This window comes from Salmo salar, chromosome ssa10 (assembly GCF_905237065.1).
Source record: "Salmo salar chromosome ssa10, Ssal_v3.1, whole genome shotgun sequence".
Classification (NCBI taxonomy): Eukaryota; Metazoa; Chordata; class Actinopteri; order Salmoniformes; family Salmonidae; genus Salmo; species Salmo salar.
Genome location: NC_059451.1, coordinates 13,308,106 through 13,332,258, shown reverse-complemented (window position 1 = coordinate 13,332,258; position 24,153 = coordinate 13,308,106). Strand labels below are relative to the sequence as shown.

General features: G+C 41.1%; 1 protein-coding gene across 2 annotated transcripts; it reads right to left on the bottom strand.

Moving 5' to 3' along the window:
- Positions 1-7,904: 7,904 nt before the first annotated feature.
- On the bottom strand, positions 7,905-23,219 carry LOC106613542 (alpha-N-acetylgalactosaminide alpha-2,6-sialyltransferase 5). Of its 2 annotated transcripts, none has more exons than XM_014215915.2 (5): positions 22,993-23,219; positions 22,044-22,256; positions 12,981-13,393; positions 11,077-11,184; positions 7,905-8,820 (listed from the first exon to the last, which is right to left on the bottom strand). In XM_014215915.2, exons 1-5 carry the CDS (start codon positions 23,113-23,115, stop codon positions 8,580-8,582), a joined length of 1,098 nt encoding a protein of 365 aa, XP_014071390.2. In that variant the 5' UTR covers positions 23,116-23,219; the 3' UTR covers positions 7,905-8,579. The 2 variants fall into 2 exon arrangements, with proteins under 2 accessions (XP_014071390.2, XP_014071391.2); XM_014215916.2 differs by having other exon boundaries at positions 22,996-23,205.
- Between the last annotated feature and the right edge of the window lie 934 nt (positions 23,220-24,153).

The window sequence follows — 24,153 nt, the reverse complement described above, 5'->3', positions numbered from 1 at the left end:
AATCAATAGTTACTTTGTTAATTCAACAGACAAGACACACCTCGCAGTCAACACCCATATATTTTATAGCGAGAATATAATGGAAAATAACAAAATAAAGAACAAAAAACATTTATCCACACAACTTGCGTCACAGCGTAAAAAAGGGATATTTTAAAACAGAGCAAAAGTAATAAACTTGTTGAACTAGGCCTAGCCTACTTAACATACAGGCAAAATGTTGTAATAAATGAGCCAACTGGAGAAGATGATCATGAGCAGCACTCATCTCAGCTTAACTAACATTTCCACAGCCTAATTGTAGCCTAACCAATATCCAAACACAGATTCGGTGAAAATAAAAATCTGACATTGATTGATTGATCAAGTCCCCAAATTAACTTCCCTTGAGACCAGCCACCCTGGCAGCTGATGAAACTGTGGGTTCACACAACCGAAGAATTTCTGTACAAACTGTCAGAAACTGGTTCAGGGAAGATCATCTGCGTGCTTGTCGTCCTCACCAGGGTCTTGACCTAATTGCAGTTCAGCGTCGTAACCGACTTCAGTGGGCAAATGCTCACCATGGATGGCTGCTGAGCACGCTGGAGAAGTGGGCTCTTTACGAATGAATACTGGTTTCAACTGTACCGGGCAGATGGCAGATAGCGTCGTGTGGGGGAGTGGTTTGCTGATGTCAACGTTGTGAACAGAGTACCCCATGGTGGAGGTGGGGTTATGGTACGGACAGGCATAAGCTACATACAATGAACACAATTGCATTTTATCGATGGCAATTTGAATGCACAGAGATACCGTGACGAGATCATGAGGCCCATTGTCGTGACATTCATCCGCCGCCATCACCTCATGTTTCAGCATGATAATGCATGGATCCATGTCGCAAGGATCGGTACAAAATTCCTGGAAGCTGAAAACGTCCTAGTTCTTCCATGGCCTACGTACTCACCAGACATATCGCCCATTGAGCCTGTTTGGGATGCTCTGGATCGACATATACGACAGCATGTTCCAGTTCCCGACAATATCCAGCAACTTTGCATAGCCATTGAAGAGGAGTGGTACAACCTTCCACAGGCCGCAATCAACAGCCTGATCAACTCAATGCTCATGAGATGTGTCGGGCTGCATGAGGCTATTGGTGGTCACACCAGATACTGACTGTTTTTCTGATGCGCACCCCATTTTTTTAAGGTATCTGTGACCAACAGATGCATATCTGTATTCCCAGTCATGTGAAATACATAGATTAGGGCCTTAATTAATTTATTTCAATTGACTGATTCCCTTATATGAATTGTAACTTTATAAAATCTTTGAAATTGTTGCATGCTGTGTTTATATTTTTGTTCAGTGTGTGTATTTTATGTAATTCAGGGCTCATCTGTAAAAGAAACGTTGGTCTCAGTATGACTCCCTGATCAAATAAAGGATAAATAAAAATAAAAAAATGATACATTATACATTATATAACACCTTCCTAACATTGAGTCCCCCCCCCCCCAAATTCATCGGGCATGGACTCAATTCAGGGACGATTGTTGATACACAAGGGAAACTTTTGAGTGTGAAAAGCCCAGCAGCATTGCAGAGGGTGAATGAGGTACACAGATATATTACGGACTCTTACATTGCTCGTTCTGATATTTCTTTGTTACTTTTTGGATTATGTGTGCTTTGTTTTGTATTTCTAGGTATTACTGAACTGTGGGAGCTACAAACACAGCATTTTGCTGCACCTGCAACAACATCTGCAAATCTGTGCACACAACCAATAAACTTTTACTTGATTTAGAAACATTACAGGAACATTCGAGAAACACTACAGGGACATTGCAGTAACATTACAGGGACATTGCAGAAACTTTAGTGACATTGCAGAAACTTTACACACAGGAATATTGCAGCAACATTACAGGGACATTCCAGAAACATTAAATGGATATTGCAGAAACATCGCAGGGATATTGCAGAAATATTACAGGGATATTGCAGAAACATTACAGGGACTTTGCAATAACATTACAGGGATATTACAGGGACATTGCATTGCAGGTACATTGCAGAAACATTACAGGAACATTGTAGAAACACTATTACAGGGACAATGCAGAAACATTACAGGAACATTGCAGAAACATTACATGGACATTGCAGAAATGTTGCAAAGGGACATAGGCTAGACTGCTCTGTCAGAGTTGGGAGAGGGCACTCACTCACATAGGGATGATGAGCTACATTTGATATGACACATCTGTGTGCAGTTATTTTACGATTAATTGAAATGATGTGTTCATTAAAACATCTTTGGGATCGGTGTCCCGTCCACGGGACGGTTAAGCTGACGTAGGCTAATGTGATTAGCATTTACATTTTACATTTTAGTCATTTAGCAGACGCTCTTATCCAGAGCGACTTGCAGTAGTAGCATGAGGTTGTAAGTAACAAGAAAGCTTAAATTCTTGTTAATCTAACTGCACTGTCCAATTTACAGTAGCAATTACAGTGAAATAATACCATGCTATTGTTTGAGGAGAGTGCACAATTTTGAACATGAAAAGTTATTAATAAACAAATGAGGCACATTTGGGCAGCCTTGATACAACATTTTGAACAGAAATACAATGGTTCATTGGCTCAGTCTATAACTTTGTACAGACACAGCTGCCATCTAGTGGCCAAAAGCTATATTGCACATGGGCTGGAATAATACATTATGGCCTTTCTCTTGCATTTCAAAGATGATGGTACAAAACAAATGCGAAAGAACGGTTGTTTTTATCTTTGTATTATCTTTTACCAGATCTATTGTATTATTTTCTCCTACATTCCTTTCACATTTCCATAAAGTGTTTCCATTCAAATGGTACCAAGAATATGCATATCTTTGCTTCAGGGCCTGAGCTACAGGCAGTTAGATTTGGGAATGTCATTTTAGTCAAAAATTGAAAAAAAGGGGCGGATCCTTAAGAGGTTTAATGGTCAATGCAGGATCAGGACCTAGGGTCCATTTTCCCGAAATAACTCTGTGAAGCTTGTTCTGTAGCTTGATCTTAGTGTGGTAAGCAATAAGATTTGCTCTGTCCTCTCCAAGGATTCCTTCCCATGTGGTTAAACCCAATAATTACAAAAAAAGGGGAGGAAAAACAGGTTGGTGTGTAAATTCAATGGTGGGTTCTTCCAGCATTCAAAATGTATTTGGATGGAAGTTTTTCCCAAGGTTGGGACTATATTTCCATCAGCTGGTTTAAAAGCACACTTCAACAATTGTTATTTCCAAAGACTCTAATCAATCTCCACTCCAGTTGTTTGGCCACACATAAACTACGCATATCCTTCTAAAATGTCATTGTAAAGACATTGTCCCACATGAGAAAAATGTATTCATTTACATATTATTCAGTTCCATATGATGCCATTTCTAAACGGATACACATCACTCAGTAGCTGAATTACAAAGACAGGGTGAAAATATGTCTATTTTTTGTTGAAGAACACAACATCACAGGTCAACGGCAGGAATAGCATTTTTTAGCACGCCATAGACAATTTAGTCTATAACTGCGAAAAACCAATACAATCTACTACTAGCACAAGTGACTTGTGCCTGTGAGGCACTGCTCCCTCATGCCTATGTTTGCAAACTGCTGCCTCACAGGCTGATGTTTAAGAAACTCCTCCAATTCAAATTAAAATTGTAAAAGGGGGAGAGCGAGAATAACCATTTTGAAATCTTTAATCTAGCTAGCTGATCCAAAAACACTGAAATGGCTGGACTGTTTTCAAATTATACTGGCTAACATATAAAACACTGAAATAGCAAGACTACTTAGACATTATACAGGCTGATATATAGATAATCTAAGCTGTTTAGCTGGTTAGTTATCTTTTTAAAGGAGCTTGCATCTTAGTTGACTATTTTGCTGATGTTTTTCATCTGACAACATAATGCAGCAATTACAGCTACCAATGTTACTAACTGCCAGTGGTGGAAAAAGTACCCAATTGTCATACTTCAGCAAAAGTAAAGATACATTAATAGAAAATGACTCAAGTGAAAGTGAAAGTCACCCAGTAAAATACTACTTGAGTAAAAGTTGGAAAGTATTTGGTTTTAGATGAACTTAAGTATCAAAAGTAAATGTAATTGATAAAATGTACTTAGGTATCAAAAGTAAAAGTATAAACCATTTCAAATTCCCTATATTAAGCAAACCAGACTACACCATTTTTGTAATTTTTAAAAAGATGTACAGATAGCTAGTGACACACATCAACACATTTGTGTTTACGGAGTCCGCCACATCAGGTAGTAGGGATGGCCAGGGACGTTCTCTTGATAAGTGTGTGAATTGGATTATTTTCCTGTCCTGCTAAGCATTCAAAATGTAACAAGTACTTTTGGGTGTCAGGGAAAATGTATGGAGTAAAAAGTACATTATTTGCTTTAGGAATGCAGTGAAGTAAAAGTAAAAGTTGTCAAAAATAAAAATAGAAAGTAAAGTACAGATACCAAAAAAACCTACTTAAGTAGTACTTTAAAGTATTTTTAAATAAGTACATTACACCACTGCTAACTGCTTAGCTAGCTATTTTCTCTTGAGAAATGAGCTAATATAGCAAGCTGTATCTTAGCTGGCTGGTTAAATAGAGCTATCTATTCATACAACTAATACAATACAGGCTCCTCTGAGGCTGATCTGAGTAAATAGGGGCCTTACAGGCTAATCGATAATAAAGTTTCCTCTCAGGCAGGTCAGAGTAAATATGGGCCTAACAGGCTGGTCTAATGGTCTATACTAAAGGCTCCTCGGAGGCTGATCAGAGCAAATAGGGGCCTTACAGGCTGGTCTACCATGGTAAAGGTTAATTTCAGGCTTGCCAGTTTAAATAGGGGCCTTGCAGATGGATCTATAATAAAGGTTCCTCACAGACTGTAAGGCCCATATTTAGAATATTTTGTCAACAATGAACTATCCACTAAAGACAAAGGGTGGGCCTATATTCTACTGGTGGAAAACACACTATATTCCAAAAACACACTATATTCTACTGGTGGAAAACACACTGTATTCCAAAAACACACTATATTCTACTGGTGGAAAACACACTATATTCCAAAAACACACTATATTCTACTGGTGGAAAACACACTATATTCTACTGGTGGAAAACACATAAAGGCGGAAAATGTGGCAATTGCAATTTTCCTCGGGCGATTGAAACAATTGTTGTCCACATAGACCTCCCACACACTGCAAATTGCCCCGCTATGCCCACAATCAACGTTAAAACAGTAATAGACAGACAAGACATTCATTCTCCCGCACCCACAGACCAGTCCATATATATGGAGGACACAAATAGCCACTAGGTGTCAGGGCAAACATGAGTAATATCTCCTAAAACGCCTCATAACCTTCACATTTCAAATTTGCCAAGAATTTCCACTAGCTTTTGACACTTAGAGAAATGACAGTCTGTTTTAAGCCTACCTTCTGGTCATCTAAAAGTGGACTGAGGCCAAGTTATTAACTGCCTATAAAAAAAGGTAAGTTATAATACCTCATAAATCATCAGACTCTGTACACTGCCTTCTGTTTTTACCTTTTGCTGATCATGTTATTTGATCTTCAGCACCTGCTCAGTATTGGATGTATGTAGGCTATGCAATCTTTTCCTATACTTATCTTATACTTTTTCTCAACTATGCAAAAAGCAGTTTGGTCCCACTGGATAATGATGTCACTTTGTACTGATAAAACCATTCAAGAATCACCACCAAAACATCCCAAAAGCATCTCCCCCACTACCAGGGGCTATCAACATTTGTAATTTCAGCAATTTAGCGCCAGTGCTTATCTATGTCAGGAATGGGGATATGTGTCATGATGGAAATTGCTGCTCAGAAAATGAAATGATCAAACCATGATATGGAACGTTGACTGTTCATCCTCCGGCTCAATGAGGTGTCAAATCCTGACACATACTGTAATGTACTCTACACCCTGCATCCACAAACGGCATGATTTCAATGGTGATAAAGTTGAACACTATTGAAAGAGGAAGGGGGATAGCTCATGATTTGTTTTTAACCTTTGTTAACGCCTGTTTTGTCAGGTTGGTTTGGAAACAGGATTCCTCACCCAAATCAAGTCAGGACAAGACTGCTTATTATTTGTGTATAACAAGTACACCATCTTGGCACTTTGGTCCTGTAAAATTTCGGACTAACCTTTTTCAAAAATAAGAAAAAAAAGTGGCTTGTAGGTGAATAGTTTATAAGCACCAAAACCTACTTAGAAATGTACACCGCATTTCCAAACCTTTGTTTTCATCTTTATTTTACCAGGTAAGGTCAAACGTAATTATCATGTCGCCCTGAGAGTGTGATTATAGGGACTGGACTAATTAAAAAACAAGCTTGTTTTAAACCCTGCTTGTCCTTTGAAGCCCTTAAATCCAACCAGGTCCACCTCCGGGATGCTCATCATGATCCAGTTCTCAGGTGGACGCTGTGCAGATGACATCCCATCATTCCGAAGGGTTGCCCCTGTGGCCCCGTCCTGTTTGGGAGGGTAGCTACTGGCATTAGGATTCCAAAGTAACGCGTTAAAGTACTCAGGTTACTCGTTACCACAAAAAGTTATCTAACGCATTAGTTTTCAATTGAAGTAATCTGTTACTTAGTTACTTTTTTGGGCAAAAAAAAAGCAAACAACGTAGCTAGATGACCAAGTCAGGCTCAGTTGATAAGAATCAACATTTTTCCAGATCCGTTTTCTCCATAAACATAAAGGAAAGGGCACTTCAATGTCACAATGCGATCGTATAGTTTTACATAGAATCTCTCTTCCCAGTTTGCATCAGTGTGGAAAAACAGATGGGTAGCCAGTTGTCCTTGTATTTGAGCTCTCCTTTTATTGTGCCCGGTTGGTTTTATATAGGCCCTATGTATTTACTTACAGAATGTGTAAATAATTCAACAAAATCATTTCTTTTAAGTATTGTAAAGGAGATATTGCGTCTGTCATTATTACTTGAGTTGGTATATCCCAGAGTTATAAATTAGCCTAATTGCTGAAATAGGTCAATCAAATCAATAATGAGAAAAAAGTCTGATTAACTGATAATTGACACGGACATGGTGGCATAATATGAAGCTCTGAATGCCATAAATCAAGAGGTTGTGAGTTCAAATCCCAGATGAGGACGTGTTGAACAACAATTAATGTGTAAATTAGAAAGCACAATTGAATCATGTGTGTTAAAAAGCACTGTTTGTGTGTGTAACCAGTTGCACAGCCATTTTTAGTTAAGATGCCCAAATAATTTTTTATAGTAGAATGAGCACAAGTTGAGCAAACACATCGAGTTTTCTCAAGTTGGAGCTAAGTTTGTGACAACAATTTTTGTTGTTGTTGTTTTGGTAACACTTGGACCAAAAAGTTGAGTAAACAAAAGAAAAAGGCTGTGGAACCAGTTACTTAACAACTAGATGTTTTATTTTACAGTGTGGGCGTACGCCATTAGAGGAGCAGCTACCCACTTCTTTGAAATCTGCTTCTCCAGCAACTGCAGCTTGCGGGTCATTCCACGAAAAGAGTGCCCTTTGCGTCCCTTTGATATTTTAAGTAAAAATGGTGCACCAATATTTTAAAAAGCCTGTTATATTAATCTAAGAGATATTTAATATAGACCATATGGAGAATTCAATAAATCAGATTTTTTATATGACACTTGCTAAAGTGCCAAAATTCTGCATTTTGACATTTCCCTCCTTCAGCCCTGTGTCACTTCTAAGAAGATGTTAACCCACTTAATCCCAACATTTCTCAAAGTATCACCACCATTGTAAAGCCTTTGTCAAAGCAACAAAATAACTAAGTAATTTCTGAAGATGATTATTTATTTAATGTGATTAATGATTTATTTACATCTGTCCTTCATTTGAAGGTCAACACGTTACGTGAACAGAACTGTCCTTAGTCAGATCCTAGTGTAAAAGCAGGTGAGCTGGTTCCACTCTTTTTTGCCATGTTCTGGTGTTTTGTGGTGGAAATCTGAGCGGGTCGAGCATAACACGTCAACCCTGTTACCCATAGATAGACAGGCATTTTGTTTTTTTACAATTTCATAATATTTTTGTGAAGCTTACATTCAATTGCCACCCTCTGTTGCACACAGCGAGCTTCCATTCCCCCTGTCACAAGGGGATTTATGGCTGATTTAAGAAAACAATCAACCCTGTTACTTTATTTGGCACTTAGCACTTCCTACAGTCATTTTTGAATTTAACCTGCTGAGATGGGAAAAACGTTTTTTTTTTATGAAGTTGAACATGTGCTCTTTATGTCAGAATGTCAAAATTAGGTTAAATCAAACATATATATATATTTGACCAAATTACACTTCTCAAAAGGCACTGAATTGGTGGAATGACCCTTGTAATTTTCCACTCCCCCACACACTCCCATAAGGGAGCCAAGGAGAGGACGAGGAAAATCAGCATGTTGGAGTCCAAACACACAGTCACTTCTTCCCAAGGTCCTGGGGAACCTTTCTGTCTATGTCTGGTATCAAGAGCCATCTGAAGCAGGTGTGAGTGAGCTGTTTCCATTGAGAGTAGAGGACGGGGTCCAGTCTGGCTGGTAGAAGTGGATGTCGAACATCCGAGCCCAGTTGGCGAACACTGTCTTCTCCGTGATGAAGCGATGGTGGCTGCCGCGCTGGTTCCGCTCATGGGAGAGATACATGGCGCACTCGTCAGGCCCCGAAGGCTCGTAGTAATGATACGGCACCGAGAGATGGGAAGGAGCCCTGGAGAAAGGAGGAAATGAGGGGGAGAGAAGTTTGAGGGGGGAAATGGAAGAGAAGGGGAGAGAGCGAGAATGGAGAGGAGAGAGATCAACAGAAAAAGAGAGAGAGTGTGTGTGCATGCATGCGAGAGACAGATAGAGAATGGGGAGGGGAGTGATAGAGAGAGGGAGAGAGAGAGAGGGATTGAAAAATACAGAGAGACGGTGGAGATGCAGTACAGTGCATTCGGAAAGAATTCAGACCCGTTGACTTTTTCCACATTTTGTAACATTACAGCCTTGTTCTAAAATCGATTCAATATTTTATTTTCCTCATCAATCTACACACAATACCCCATAATGACAAAGCAAAAACAGGTTTTTAGAAATTGTTGCAAATTTATAAAACATAAAAAACTGAAATATCTTATTTACATAAGTATTCAGATCCTTTGCAATGAGACTCGAAATTGAGCTCAGGTGCATCCTGTTTCCATTGATCATCCTTGAGATGTTTCTACAATTTCATTGTGGAGTCCACCTGTGGTAAATCAATTGATTGGACATGATTTGGAAAGGCACACACCTGTCTATATAAGGTCCCACAGTTGACGATGCATGTCAGAGCAAAAACCAAACCATGAGGTCGAAGGAATTGTCTGTAGAGCTCCGAGACAGGATTGTGTCGAGGCACAGGTCTGGGGAAGGGTACCAAAACATTTCTGCAGTATTGAAGGTCCCCAAGGAAACAGTGGCCTCCTTCATTCTTAAATGGTAGAAGTTTGGAACCACCAAGACACTTCATAGAGCTGGCCGCTCTGCCAAACTGAGCAATTGGGGGAGAAGGGCCTTGGTCAGGGATGTGACCAAGAACCCGATGGTCACTCTGACATGGCTCCAGTGTTCCTCTGTGGAGATGGGAGAAGCTTCCAGAAGGACAACTATATCTGCAGCACTCCACCAATCAGGCCTTTATGGTAGAATGGCCAGACAGAAGCCACTCCTTAGTAAAAGGCACATGACAGCCCGCTTGGAGTTTGCCAAAAGGCCCTTAAAGACTCTCAGAGCATGAGAAACAAGATTCTCTGGTCTGATTAAACCAAGATTGAACTCTTTGGCCTGAATGCCAAGCATTCTGGAGGAAACCTGGCACCATCCCTACGGTGATGCAGGGTGGTGGCAGCATCATTCTGTGGGGATGTTTTTCAGTGGCAGGGATTGGGAGACTAGTCAGGATAGAGGGAAAGATGAGCGGCGCAAAGTACAGAGAGATCCTTGATGAAAACCTTCTCCAGAGCGCTCAGGACCTCAGATTGGGGCAAAGGTTCACCTTCCAACAGGACAACAACCCTAAGCACACAGCCAAGACAACACAGGAGTGGTTTCGGGACATGTCTCTGAATGTCCTTGAGTGGTCCAGCCAGAGCCCAGACTTGAACCCGATCAAACATCTCTGGAGAGACCTGAAAATAGCTATGCAGCGACGCTCCCCATCCAACCTGACAGAGCTTGAGGATCAGCAGAGAAGAATGGGAGAAACTTCACAAATACAGGTGTGCCAAACTTGTAGCGTCATACCCAAGAAGACTTGAGGCTGTAATCGCTGCCAAAGGTGCTTCAACAAAGTACTGAGTAAAAGGTCTGAATACTTATGTAAATGTGTTATTGTATTTTTTTAAATATAAATGTACATTTGCAAACATGTCTAAAAACCTTTTTGCTTTGTCATTATGGGGTATTGTGTTTGGACTGATGAGGGGAAGAAAAAAAAAAACTTCATTTTAGAATATGGCTGTAACGTAACAAAATTAGGAAAAAGTCAAGGGCTCTGAATACTTTCCGAATGCACTGTATGTCATATTTCTTAGCCCTGAGATGTGCTTATCAAAGCTACTTCTTTGCCTGTGATAATTCTTCAGTCCTAGACTCAGTAGACTCTGGCCTCAGAGGAGAGTTTGAGCCAGCATGAATAATTCACACAACACAGACATTTGATCTGGTCCCATGGACCTGCCTGTGGATATCAGGTCAATATCTGGAACACCTGTTACCCTCCATCTATCTCTCTTTGTTTTATTAGACCTTTCCCTCTCATGTATTAAGATGCATAGTCAAGATATTTAGAAAACAAGTAGGTATATTTTATTTGCCGGAACAGAAATAATAATAAGTGATAAATTGCCTATTAGTAATCATTGGGGTAATAATCCCTATGGCATACATGTCATTGAAACGCTTGTGTCCGACAGCACTGTGACCTGTGCCGAACCCAACCCACCTGCAAAAGTCAGGAGCCACCATGCCATAGACATTGATCGTGTCACAGAGTTCCAGGGCAATGGCCATGGTGAACCAGCCAGTGCTCAGCCATGAGTTAGAGGTCTTCCTGGATGACAAGGTGAGGGGAAACAAGAGACAATATATACTACATGTTCAACGAAATGTATTGCATGACTCAATAGATATAAATGAGAGAAATTGTGAGATAAAAAAAATAATATATGTGGTGCTTGCAGCGATATCCAGTCTGCCCAAGGCCCTCAATTTATTGCTTAATTTTTAATACCATAAGATTTCACACTGCCATATTCCTAATTTACATGATTTGACATGAAATCGCAATTTCAATGCTGTTAAACAGCCATCAAAGCAGTGCCCCCTGTAAAATGGAGTCCTTTCATCTACTGAATCGTCAAGGCTAGTTTGTCAAGGCTGGACCTGCCAGCCATACCAGCCCCTTGCTGGGGGATATCCCAGCTGGCAGCGGTGCCACTTCTGTCTGGGCTCATTCTGTTTACTGTTGGCAGCCTCTGCCAGGGGGGCACAGGGAGAGTACCAGGGAGAGTGCCAGCCAGTGAAAGTCTGGTAGGACCTGCAATCGGTTTCTGCTCCTAGCTTTGCCTCAGTGACATTATCTTGTGAGGCTGTGTAGCGCTTTTGTCACTTCCTGTCAACAGTTAATGAAGACACCAATTATCTCGTATTATCGTAGCATATGTAACTGTCATGTACAGATGTACGATCTTAATTTGATCACTCTGTTGTCGGAGAGATTTTCCTGCGCAGAAACACAGAAACATTTCGTCAATGTTTCTGAGCTTTAACTATTATTAATAGTTAGTTATATTATTAATCATTAGTTATAAAAGAGACATGAGAGGTGCCATAATGAAACTTGGGAGGGGCTGAGTGCAGGGAGAACAGTCACATGTGGCAGTGCTGATAAGGGGAGGAACCATTTAAGGCCCATATCACCTTTCTTTTTTTAATTTAACGTTGATTTAAGTAGGCAAGTCAGTTAAGAACAAATTATTATTTAGAATGGTGGCTTAGGAACATTGGGTTAACTGCCTTGTTCAGGGGCAGAATGACATATTTTTACCTTAACAACTAAGGGATTTGATCTAGCAACCTTTTGGTTACTGGCCCAATGCGCTAACCACTAGGCTACCTGCCCAGCAATAATGATGCAATGTTTAGCGATAAGGAGGAGACTCCACCCAAAGTGGGGTATGTACACTACCACGGATGAAACCATGTCTTTGTCTAATGCAGCTGTATTGACCCTCTGGGAAGAATAAACTTGGTTTGAGCTTTCATATTGTCCGTAGAGTTTTTACTCTGAGAATTAGAACCTAACACTTGGTAATGTAAAATTGGTAGTTGGCATTAGGTTGTCTCAACGTTATTACACAACTTCTTGTTTCTTCTTCTTCTACCACTTCCATTCACAACAAGATCCAGCATTTTGTTTGGGACAGAGTTTCTGTAATTACAGATTGTTAAAATCCCTCTCTAGCTGCCCTGTCCCATTCAATGAGATTCTCATACCCCATGGTCTACAACTAATCCTCTTAGTTCCTAACATATATTCAGAGTGCTTTGAACTAAATCCCATTAATGATAGTGTGAGTGGTTGGGTGGTTGTTGGGATTTCTTTCTTATTCTTTTGTTACAAATGCTCAAAAGCAGCTTTTGAATTAGAATGTGTATGCCCAAGAGCACTGTCTAGAATGCATTCGACTTCCCTGGCAAATCCTGCTTCAAGTGGATCAAGTCCTCAAACACACCGACTTTATTTTTCAGAAGTCATTCTTGACCAGAATTGTACAGACAGACAGACTCACAAAGCCAAAACCCAATGGCATCATTGACCCAGGGGTCAAAATGTCAAAACCCTACCTGTCTTTCCCTGTCTCATTCTTGAAGAGCTCATCGAACTGTGGCATCTTGAGCTGGGAGATGACGTAGACCTTGAGCTTGGGCAGCAGCTGGTTGACCATACGCAGGTTGTTGAAGACCAGGCCTTTGCCGTCGCGTCGCATACAGCTGCTGGGTCCCCAGAAGAGGAAGACTGAGTCCTGGCTGGCGTTGAGCAGCTCCTGCCGGCTCCGCAGTACCCTCTGCAGGCTGGAGTGGGCAATGACGCGCAGGCTGGTACGCTGGCCCACGTCCCGCTGGAAACTACCCCCAGTCGGGGCGTCGTTCATGCGGATGACGCACTCAGTGCTATCGATTTCGTCCCCGCGGTTGCTGCCAGTAAGGTGGCCAGAGCTGGTCACCAGGGCACAGCAGTTACAGTGCATCCTCAGAGGCTCGGGGGGAAAGTCAAGAGGTCAAAGACGGTATAGTAGAGTGAGGTCAGAGGTTACAGGAGTTCAACTGTGGCCATTAAACAACATAAAAAAATGCATGCTTCCTTATTTCCTTGCACTGAAATGATGTACAGGTAACTGCCAAAATAAAGGAAACACTTGAGAAAATGAGAGTTCTGGCGGCTCTGTTATGCTGTGGGGTGCATTTTCCTGGCATGGTTTAGGTCCTCTCAACCCCTTAGATGGCAAGGTAGATACCAACAAATACACAGCTGTTCTGAGTGATCACCTTCAACCTATGGGAATCATTTCTATTCTGATGGGAGTGGTCTGTGGTAGAGGTCTTCACAGATCCACCTGTCCGGATCCATAAATCGAAATAATGTCAATCTGATATTCCTGTCAGGGGTCTCGGGTATGTGTAATTTTAACAGACTTTTCTGGAAGGATCCATACAGATCCGAAAGCGACTGATGCAGTAGAAAGAGAGAGAAAATGTGTAATTTATACTGCTACTCTTTGCTTTCCACGAGAGTGGCGCATGTAGCTTGTTGTTATTGTTGTTGGCCAATCATAAGTCATCAAAACAGCAATAGGCTACAGTCATAGAGTCTCTGTTTGGAGCAAAAGTTAGGAGATATCTAATCAATGGAAAATTGAATTAAAATTATGGAATTAAACGTTAACAAGGAGAAGGATAGGTTACAATGACCAAGAGCCAACAGGTAGGCTGCTACTTTATATTCTGAATGGAATTGTTGTTGTTTGTAACTGTGTAGGACGAGAATACGCATGCAGCCTTAATTAGCCTAGCTAGCTAGCCATCTTAACTAGCTACTCCCGGGTTTGATGCAGTCAAGACAGGTTACCTACGTAAACATATTGGATGATAAATAACCTAGCTATAGCAGCTATTAGTCTACTATAGCACTTGTCGGCTTAGTTGGTTGCTGTCTCTCATCTCTTCCTCCCACCTCCCTGTTCCGTGTCACTTGCTCACTCACAGTAGCCTACACACAGTAGCCTACACACAGTAGCCTACACACACAGCATAGCCTATGCTAGAGCGTTACCTCTCTCTACTTCATCTCCCTCGCGCTATATCAGCTCCAGTTAATAAAGTAGCTTACAAATGTATTTCTCTGCTGCTTCCCCCACCGGATCGGATCGGACTGGGTCTGGATCCGACCAGCTCTATACGGAATTGGTCTAGTTGCTCTCGGGTACGTTTGGAACGGATCTCTATATTTAAAAAATGCATTTATGCATATCGGGTCCGGATGGGAAAGCCCCAGGTCCATTGCGGAACGGGTCCAACGTTTTGAACCTGTGAAGGCCTCTAGTCTGTGGTCTTTTCCAGGATGGCAATGCCCCCATTCACAGTGCACGAATGGTCACTAAATGGTTTTATGAGAAGGAAAATGATGTAAACCATATGCCATAGCCATCTCAGTCACCAGATCTCAACCCAATGGAACACTTATAGAGCGATACCTGAGACAGCGTTTTACACCACCATCAACAAAACACCAAATGATGGAATTTCCTGTGGAAGAATGGTGTAGCATCGCTCCAATAGAGTTTCAGACACTTGTAGAATCTATGCCAAGGTGCATTGAAGCTGTTCTGTTGGCTTGTGGTGGCCCAACACCCTATGAACCTTATACTGCAGTGGGCTAAATCATGTTTGATTCCGGATTTTTGTCTATTTTTTTCCATTAATAATCTTTATTAATTACGAAATAATGAAAAATATTAATAACATTCTACCCGTGAGGCCAAAGAGGGTGCTTTTGGTCATTGACTGCAGGAAAGGGCTATGTGTCACGGCTTCCGCCAAAGCCGGTCCCTCTCCTTGTTCGGGCGGCGTTCGGCGGTCGACGTCACCGGCCTTCTAGCCATCGCCGATCCACTTTTCATTTTCCGTTTGTTTTGTCTTTGTTTTACACACCTGGTTTAAATTCTCCAATTACATGCTCATTATTTAACCCTCTGTTTTCCCCATGGTTTTTGTGCGTGATTGTTTTATGTATGTTCGGTCCGTTATTGTGGGCTCGGTATTACGACATGTTATTGGAATATTTGAGTAAAGTTACTTGTGTTACTCATCTCTGCTGTCCTGCGCCTGACTCCTCTGCACCAGCTAGACCCAGACCACTACACTATGACACTTTAGGTGGGTTATTCCTTTGTTTTGGCAGTTACCTGTAGCTAACAGCATTGGACAAGTGAAACCACGGTACCCACCACATTGCTCAAGCCTCTCGGAAGGCAGAAAAGAAAGAAGGATGCATGTTTGAAGTTTTCAAACAGAATCTGCGCTCTCTGGGGCTGACGGAAGCCCAAAGGGTCTTCTACAGGAATCACACGACCCATTATCATTAAATAAAATATGAGACATAATCACATATTCATTTTGGAGTATGTAACGATGCCTGTAGCCCTTTTCTGCAGTCAAATGACCTAGTGGCCTCATGGGTGGAATGTTATATTTTTCATAATTTCATAATTAATAAACATTACTTCAAAAACACGCTGAGAATCCGGTTTCTATGTCAAACGGTTTTGTTATGTTTCAGTCTTCTGTGATGTATGTAAAGTGTAATATTAGGATGCACACTCAAAATTGAACACATTTCAACTCTATATCTGACATGGTACAGGTGTCTTATTTTGTTTAAGCCATAACCATGTGTGTCAGATCTATACTTTTGTTTCAAAGTCCATGTGTTTAAGACTACTAAGAATGTGTGACCCTGACTTAGCCCGCTGCAGTAAAAGGTTAACAAAACAAGTAAAAAACATTCCAAAAGAATGTAATCCTCCCTCTCTCTCTCATCGATGTCAATGGGCACACGGAGAGTTGAGATCCACGGCACCAGATTCAGATCTCCCTGCCAAGAGGAAAACTGTGTTCCCCAAAATTCAACAGCACAATCAATACCCGCTACAGCATAAAGTAGAAGGCCAGGCAAAAGGGCATCTATATCTAATAATGAAAATCCTGAGACCCTCTCATGAATTATTCTAAGGCTTAATGCAGAGGCCCATTGGCATTCAGAGCTGTACTCTTAGCTTCATGCTTGACTGTGGCCCGTGTGGCCTGTGCACGCATACATACTGTGCATACGGGTGAGATTACCGACTTCACCGCCTCATGATCCCGCTCTACTGTTCACATGTGTCTTCCTATAATCTCTGTAATTGCACATAGATGAATTACCAAGGGAAGCTGCCAGGAAACGGAGAAGGGAATGATGCACGATGTGGGAAGTGTGTGTGATGAGTGATCCGGGTTCTTCTGTCACGGTAACAGGTGGTGAATTTGAATTTCCCGACTTCAAACTATCGCATCTTTCATCGAAATAGTGTGGATATATTGATTGTTCGTGCTAGCCAGACATCCTACAAGTAGACAAGAAGAAATGACACACCACGTCACACGATCATACACAATCCCCTGCCAGGCTACAAAAATAACTGGGGAGGACATAAATCGTATTTATTTTTCGTATTCTTTACGTTTATGCAGATATGGAACACGTACTTCCCATGGCAATACAAACCGCTCTTCTTACTACTTCCTACTTAATGCAGTTCAATACAAGAAAAGAAAACCATGCCGTTTTTTTTCTCTGCATTTTCTCTATTGGCTAGTCTTCACGCCTGTCTCTTCTAATGAACTGCAGATGTTTTCTTCCTGGAAGGTTGTTCTTTCCTTTTCATCTCTGCTGCTTTCTTACCTGAAGTGACTATGTTTGTCTGTGTGAACATTTTCTCGACACATTCGTTTCTCCTTTAACGAGTCAAGAGATAAGATAGATATTTGGAATTGAAAAATGTTGAGAAAAAAAAAATGCTCAGGAATATGAGCGTAGCGAAACGTAGACCTAGAACCCAAGCAATAACTTTCAACTTTATTATTGGATCCTCCTTGTGGCCTAGAGCACCAAGGAAATTCTCCCAGTACCAGTAATAAGTGTTTTTGACAGGAAGACAAAATTGTCTTTGACAGAGCCCAGAGCTTCTGTCAGCTCAATGATTCTTTCTAGGCAGAAATAGCAATGACTTATCAACCTTCGTTTTGAGGAAAAGGTTGAAACCGAATCTTTTAGGGGAGAAACCTTGTCAAAAAGGATGATCAAATAACACATAATTGAATCACATGTTATTACGTATTCCATCATTATGGAAGCTACCGGCTTGAAAGCAATTATAATCGGGAGGATCCTTATTAGGCCAATGCATTTGGGAGTGGTCTGTGGTAGGGGTCTTCATGGATCCACCTGTACCCAAATAGTTTGATAGTTTTATATTTATTGCATTATGAACTCATTTCAATATGAGCACACCTACCTACGCAGTAGGAACTTGACTAATACGACTCACCGTGTCATAAATCATTCATAAACCGAAAATGTAAATGTTCTACTCAAACTGTGCATCCCGAATGGCACCCTATTCCCTATACAGTGCACTACTATTGACCAGGGCCCATCGGGCTCTATGTAGGGGGATGCCATTTGGGACGGTACCATTTGGGACGCAGTCCCAGAGTTAGCATGTTAATGGGGCGTTGGCAGGTTCAGACTTCATTGACCTCTAATGTGAAGTAGATTAGATTAGCTGAGCCATGATAAACTGACCACAGAGCTCACAGCACAACACACAGTTATGAGTAGTGCCTCAACCCAGTCAATTACCATCCACACAGCATCTCCAGAGGCATCACGATCATCCTGCTTAGACTCTCCCCAGAGGAAAGCAGGATCATAATTGCTTTGAGAACAACCCCGTCCATTCAGCTTCTCTCTAGCTACCTCCCAGGATACTCACAGCACCCAAGGCGGACAGTAGCCTCGATTTCATGTCTCGCAGTTCTGGTAAATGTAATATTTCAGAAACAACGGTTTTGACAGTGAGACCAGGCGCACAGAGCCCTCCTTTTATGATGACTAGAGACAGTAGGCCTATATATCAGAGGAAATGTCAGAATTGAGGGTGTTGAGGCATTTCAGGGACCGGGGGGAATCATAAGTGGGGTTACTGTATTACAGATGCGGTCAAATATATTGGCACTGTTACACAATTCACAATTTCTTCTCAAATAAGTAGAAATTGAAATAATCTTTGGTGTTCACACGTGTATTTGTTTGATTTACGACTGCTTTTTAATGATGAGGGCACCAGCATTCTTCTCACAGCTCTGCGATATTTTCTGTAGATATCACTGCCATTTTGTTCTTTAAAAAATGTCAAAGTTCGTCTTTAACAGTGAAATCTAAAAAACGGTCAATTCCCACTTAGATCCAAGATGGAGTCAACAGCTGCCTCTTACGAAATGATGATATTCATTGCTTCCTGTCAGCTTTCCTCAAGGCTCTGATTAGCCCTGTCTATCTATCAGTTTATGAGGGAGTAGGTCCTCTTGGATTAATGAGGACTTGGATCCTTTTGAAGAAGTTCTCTCAGTGAGGAGGAAGTGCGGTGGCTGCACAGCTAATGGGATACTTATGTTAATGACATCCAGAGGATGACGTCCAATAAGGTTAGCCGTGGTACGGTTAAGGGTTGATCTTCTAGTCTCTGTCTAGGCCTATAGGACTGGTAAAGATATCAGATGTTAGGCAGGAACGCACTGATTCTCTTGTTAGGTAGTCGTTTTTTAAGGGATTTCCGGATCCTTTGTCTGGTGTTCTATACAACTGGGATTTGTAAAGGGCATCATTAAGAGGGAGTCTCACAAATAACTCATTTCTGCACTTGTGATTTTCTCCAGTTACCTACATTTTCATTTCTAGTTCCAACTAATCATCAGAGGTTACATCAAAAAGCAAGGCTTTAAAAGCAAAGTGGTGGATTTCAGCACTGGTGCGAACACACACATTTAGTGAGGAGATTTACAGAAAATACATGATTTGCTATTACCATGTGTAAAGGCCAGTGCATATTGATGCTGATGACTATGTGTTAAAGGTCAACATCTCTTTAATAGGAATTGGTAAAGCATCAGAGGGAGTGACGGGGCTGTCACTAACTGTACCTAGCCCACCGTGTGTGTGTGTGTGTGTGTGTGTGAGAGAGAGAGAGAGAGACTGCAGCTGTAATCAGATTGTCTAAAGTGAGAAAGCCATAGAGAAGGGACATTCTCAGAAAAGAAACCACCGTGACGGACAGTGGAGAAAGTGACACAAAGGGGAGACGCACTGATTAATTCTAAATTCTATGATTACATCTAAGATACACATATGTCCTTTTTTATATATTCCCTTTTATGCTACATTTATCAGCAACGTTTCAGCTATTATAAATGATTTGTCCTGAAATATTCAAAGGCCACCAGTTAGGTACTGTATATCTTATGTCTCATCCCAATTCACAAATGCTGAGAGGAAACTAGAAAGAGATAAATGTTTCCTGGCATAGAAGTAGAAAAGGTTTGCTTTGGGTGGCTAATAACCTTCTATGGCACGTAGGTGGAGGCAGACCTTTCCTGTGTATTCTCCATGATTAATGTGTGGCCTTTCTCAGCCCCCCAGTATGAGACATAAAGCAGCTAGAGGAGTGGCGGTGGTGCTCACAGATCCACCACCCAGCTCAGTGGAATCATGGCCCATGAAGAGAAAGTTATGCACATAAGTTAATGAGGGGCATAACCAGAATCCTTCAGGCGCAGTAAGTACTGTAAATACGGTGGTGTATGTGGGGGGGGGGGTGCATGCATGAATGCTTTGTGTATGTTAAGTGATCAGAGTCAAGAGGCCCCGCAGCTAAAGCCGATACCAACTGACTGGGATGGTCTGTGAATTCAGATAGTCCAGATAGTGATTTTCAGGGTGTAATGGCAGCTACTCTACAGTGGTACTTGAGAGTCCCTACAGTGGAGAGCAGACCTGAGATAGGATAGTTGGCGATTGATGAAGCAATACGATGGCAGGGAACGACTGGAGGGAAGACTTTTCAATACATACCGAATATCAGACGCAATATCAGGGGATGGGGGGAGAACGGAAATATAATCCAGATATGTTCATTGTGCTGCCTTTTCTTGGACTGGGACCAAATAGGACACAAAGAAAGACCTCTTTGTGTCCTGTTTGGTCCGAGTTACTAAGTTCTTTCATCATCACATTCTAGCTGTTGTGCTGGAAGTGCACTTCAAATTGCTGCTGAATCTATTGAAAAGTTTGGGCTGGGCAAGAACAGATAACTTAGTTGTGCTGGGCATGTACAGTACAATGGCTAAAAATCGCACAACTCTCTGACGCTTTTAATAAACAGTGAGCAGTGAACAGAACCGCTCCAGACACAGACCCTGATTTAATCCTGTTCTCAACTCCTCTCCGTTGTAGCCTCTCTTGTCCGGTGCCACCTGAGAGACTCCGTGTCCTTCCACGCCGCCGTGTCTCTCTCCACTCCCGTGTCTCTCCCACTCTGGAGCCATGCTGCTAAAGTCAGCCCATACAGAAGCCAGCACGCTGTGTGTATCTCTTATTTAGGAATAACAACCAACAAAAACCCAAAGGTACCAAAACAACTGCTCTCTCTGCTACCGCACGGGCAAGCGGTACCGGAGCGCCAAGTCTAGGTCCAAGAGGCTTCTAATCAGCTTCTACCCCCAAGCCATAAGACTCCTGAACATCTAATCAAATGGCAACCCGGTCTAATTGCATTCCACCCCCCCCCTCCTTACGCTGCTGCTACTCTCTGTTATTATCTATGCATAGTCACTTTAATAACTCTACCTACATGTACATATTACCTCAATTACCTCGACTAAGCGGTGCCCCAGCACATTGCCTCTGTACCGGTACCCCCTGTTATTTTACTGCTGCTATTTCATTATTTGTTACTTTTCTTTATTTCTTTTGTTGTTATTTTTCTTAAAATTGCATTGATGGTTAGGGGCTTGTAAGTAAGCATTTCACTGTAAGGTCTACACCTGTTGTATTCGGAGCACGTGACAAACAAAATGTGATTTGATTTGAACTACCTATCTATCTTTCGATCAGCTTGCCTGAAGCCTCACTGACTGCAGTCTTTGGAACGGGAATCAAACATACTGCAAACGGTTGCCAATTTCAAAGTCCCTCCCACTCATGTGGTTTCAAGAAGAAATCTCCAAACCTTTATCAATAAGCCATTTCAAGTGTAGCCTACCTGGGATACTTGTCTGTGAGCTGGCCTGTCAGCTTTACCTGAATGACAGCTGAATACAGATCAGGGGGTGCAGCTCGTATTATTCATGCACAACATCACTAGAGCAGTCAATGTGCCTCTCAGGTGCTTAATGTCCAACATATTGGCTATGGCCACTGATTACAATTATACTCACAAGACACTGAATCGATTAACCCTCCTCTTAGTTCTAAACGATTGAACCTTAAGCGACAGACTGAAGATATGTGGCAACAAAGGCATTGGGTAATTGAAAAATCTAGTGATAGTGCTGTTGACGGTACTTTGGAATATATACTGTAGGCTTTGCTGAATACCTACTTAGAATTTCAAAATATCTACAAAGCATTTTGAATAAATGACACAGGAAACAACCACTGTTTGTTGACAGCATTGGTTGTCCATACATGTTTGAAATGTCTTGACACATTTCTACAGATGTTGCGTTCTTATAGTCAAGTATACTGCTTACCTTTTGATCGATGACTCCAGTGTAGCCCTGTAGGGTGGATGACCGGGCTCTTCCTGGTTTAGGCTGCGCTTTCCTGGGCTTATCCATTAGCGGCCCAGTAGCAGCAGCATCCGTGTGATACGCTGTCCCTGACGTGTCCGTGAAGCTGTTGTTGTACACAACGATAAGACTGGTACCCATGGTAATAACTATAATGACGATAACCCCATGGCGCTATAATAAGGAGAAAATTGGTCAAATAGGCTATATCATGAGGTATTCAACCGGTTTATTTTTAAAAATATATGCAAAAAACTAAACTAGCCTATATCTGCAGTATGCTAGAATTACTTATTTATAGCATTTCTATTCTAGAATATAATGACAAATTAGAACTTTAAACTCTGTTAGCAGTTTACAATAATGGTTGCTAGATAACAAATAATATCACATCCCTTCTTTCTGTGATCACAATTCAATTCTCTAATCCACCACTCAAAACAACCCACTGTGAACAGATGTCAGTTCAGTCTAGTTTTGATTTACATTTGGTTGATTTGTCAATTAACGTGAATTCAACGTAAAATCAACAACAAAAAATGGATTTAGGTTAAAAGTTGAGGGAATTTCTTGGGGGAAATTCTATTATGCTGATGACTCAGTTTTCCACGTTGATTCAACTTCATCACATATTATCTTTGTTGTTGAAATTACGTGGTAACAACATTGCCTCAACCCGTTTTTGCCCTGTGGGAACAGATGCGCTCTATGATTTAAAAAGACTGACAGCTGTGCACTCTTCACATTATAATCTTTAAATCCATCATCCAATCCATTGTCATAAAGATAGAGCCGAAACTATTTAAACAGTAGAGTAGAATAGACTAGGAGCATGATACAGTAGCAGTAGGCGAGATGTCTATTTCCTCCCATAACTTCCATCTTTCCAAAAGAGTTTCAAAAAGCCTACCACCTGAGCCTTCATTTTGTGGATGTCCTCCGTAAAATTGTACACTTTACATAACGATTTAGAAGCCGGAGCATTCACGTTGCTGAAATCGTCGCAGCCGTGTCTGTTTACGCCAAATAACATCTGACTGACTTTTTGACAAAGAGCGCATCCCTAATGTTGCAGATTAGCACTCGCACTGATACATCAACGATCCACTTCCCTCTCGCAGAATCCAGAGCGCCCAGTATGATAACTCCGCATGGTCATAATGAACGCCTTTTCAAGGATGGCACAATTTCGCACAATTCTAATTATTGACTGGGGATCTCTTTACTGAGGAATGTAGCCTAACTCTTTCTGTTGAATGTGTTTGAAATATTGTATATATATATTTGTATTATGTTGTATTTGTAAATTGCAGTGCTTCCTTGTAAAAGAGACCTTTGTAAAAAATATCGGTGTTAAACAAAGAGTTTACAGGCTGTTACTATTAATAAGTAGTTAATATCAGTGAGGGGAAAAGTACTCAATTGTCATACTTGAGTAAAAGTATAGATACCTTAATAGAAAGTTAGTCAAGTAAAAGTGAAAGTCAGCCAGTACAATACTACTTGAGTAAAAGTCTAGAAGTGTTTGGTTTAAAATATACTTAAGTATCAAAGGTACATGTAATTGGTTAAATATACTTAAGTATCAAAAGTAAAATTATAAATCATTTCAAATTCCTGCAAAGCAGACAGCACCATTTTCTTGTTTTTAAAATGTATGGATAGCCAGGGTCCCATTCCAACACTCAGACATTATTTACAGAAGATGCATTTGTGTTTAGTGAGTCTGCCAGGCCAGACGCATACGCAGTAGGGATGATCACATGTTCTCTTTATAAGTGCATGAATTTAACAATTTTCCTGTCCTTCTAAGCATTCGAAACGCAACTAGTACTTTTGGTTGTCATGGAAAATGTAAGGAGTAAAAAGTACAATGTTTTCTTTAGGAATGTAGTGAAGAAAAAGAAAAAATATTCAGAAATATTGTAACGCCCTGGCCATAGAGAGGGGTTTTTTGTTCTTTATTTTGGTTAGGCCAGGGTGTTACATTGGGTGGGCGTTCTATGTTCCTTTTTCTATGTTTTTGTATTTCTTTGTTTTGGGCCGTGTGTGGCTCCCAATTAGGCACAGC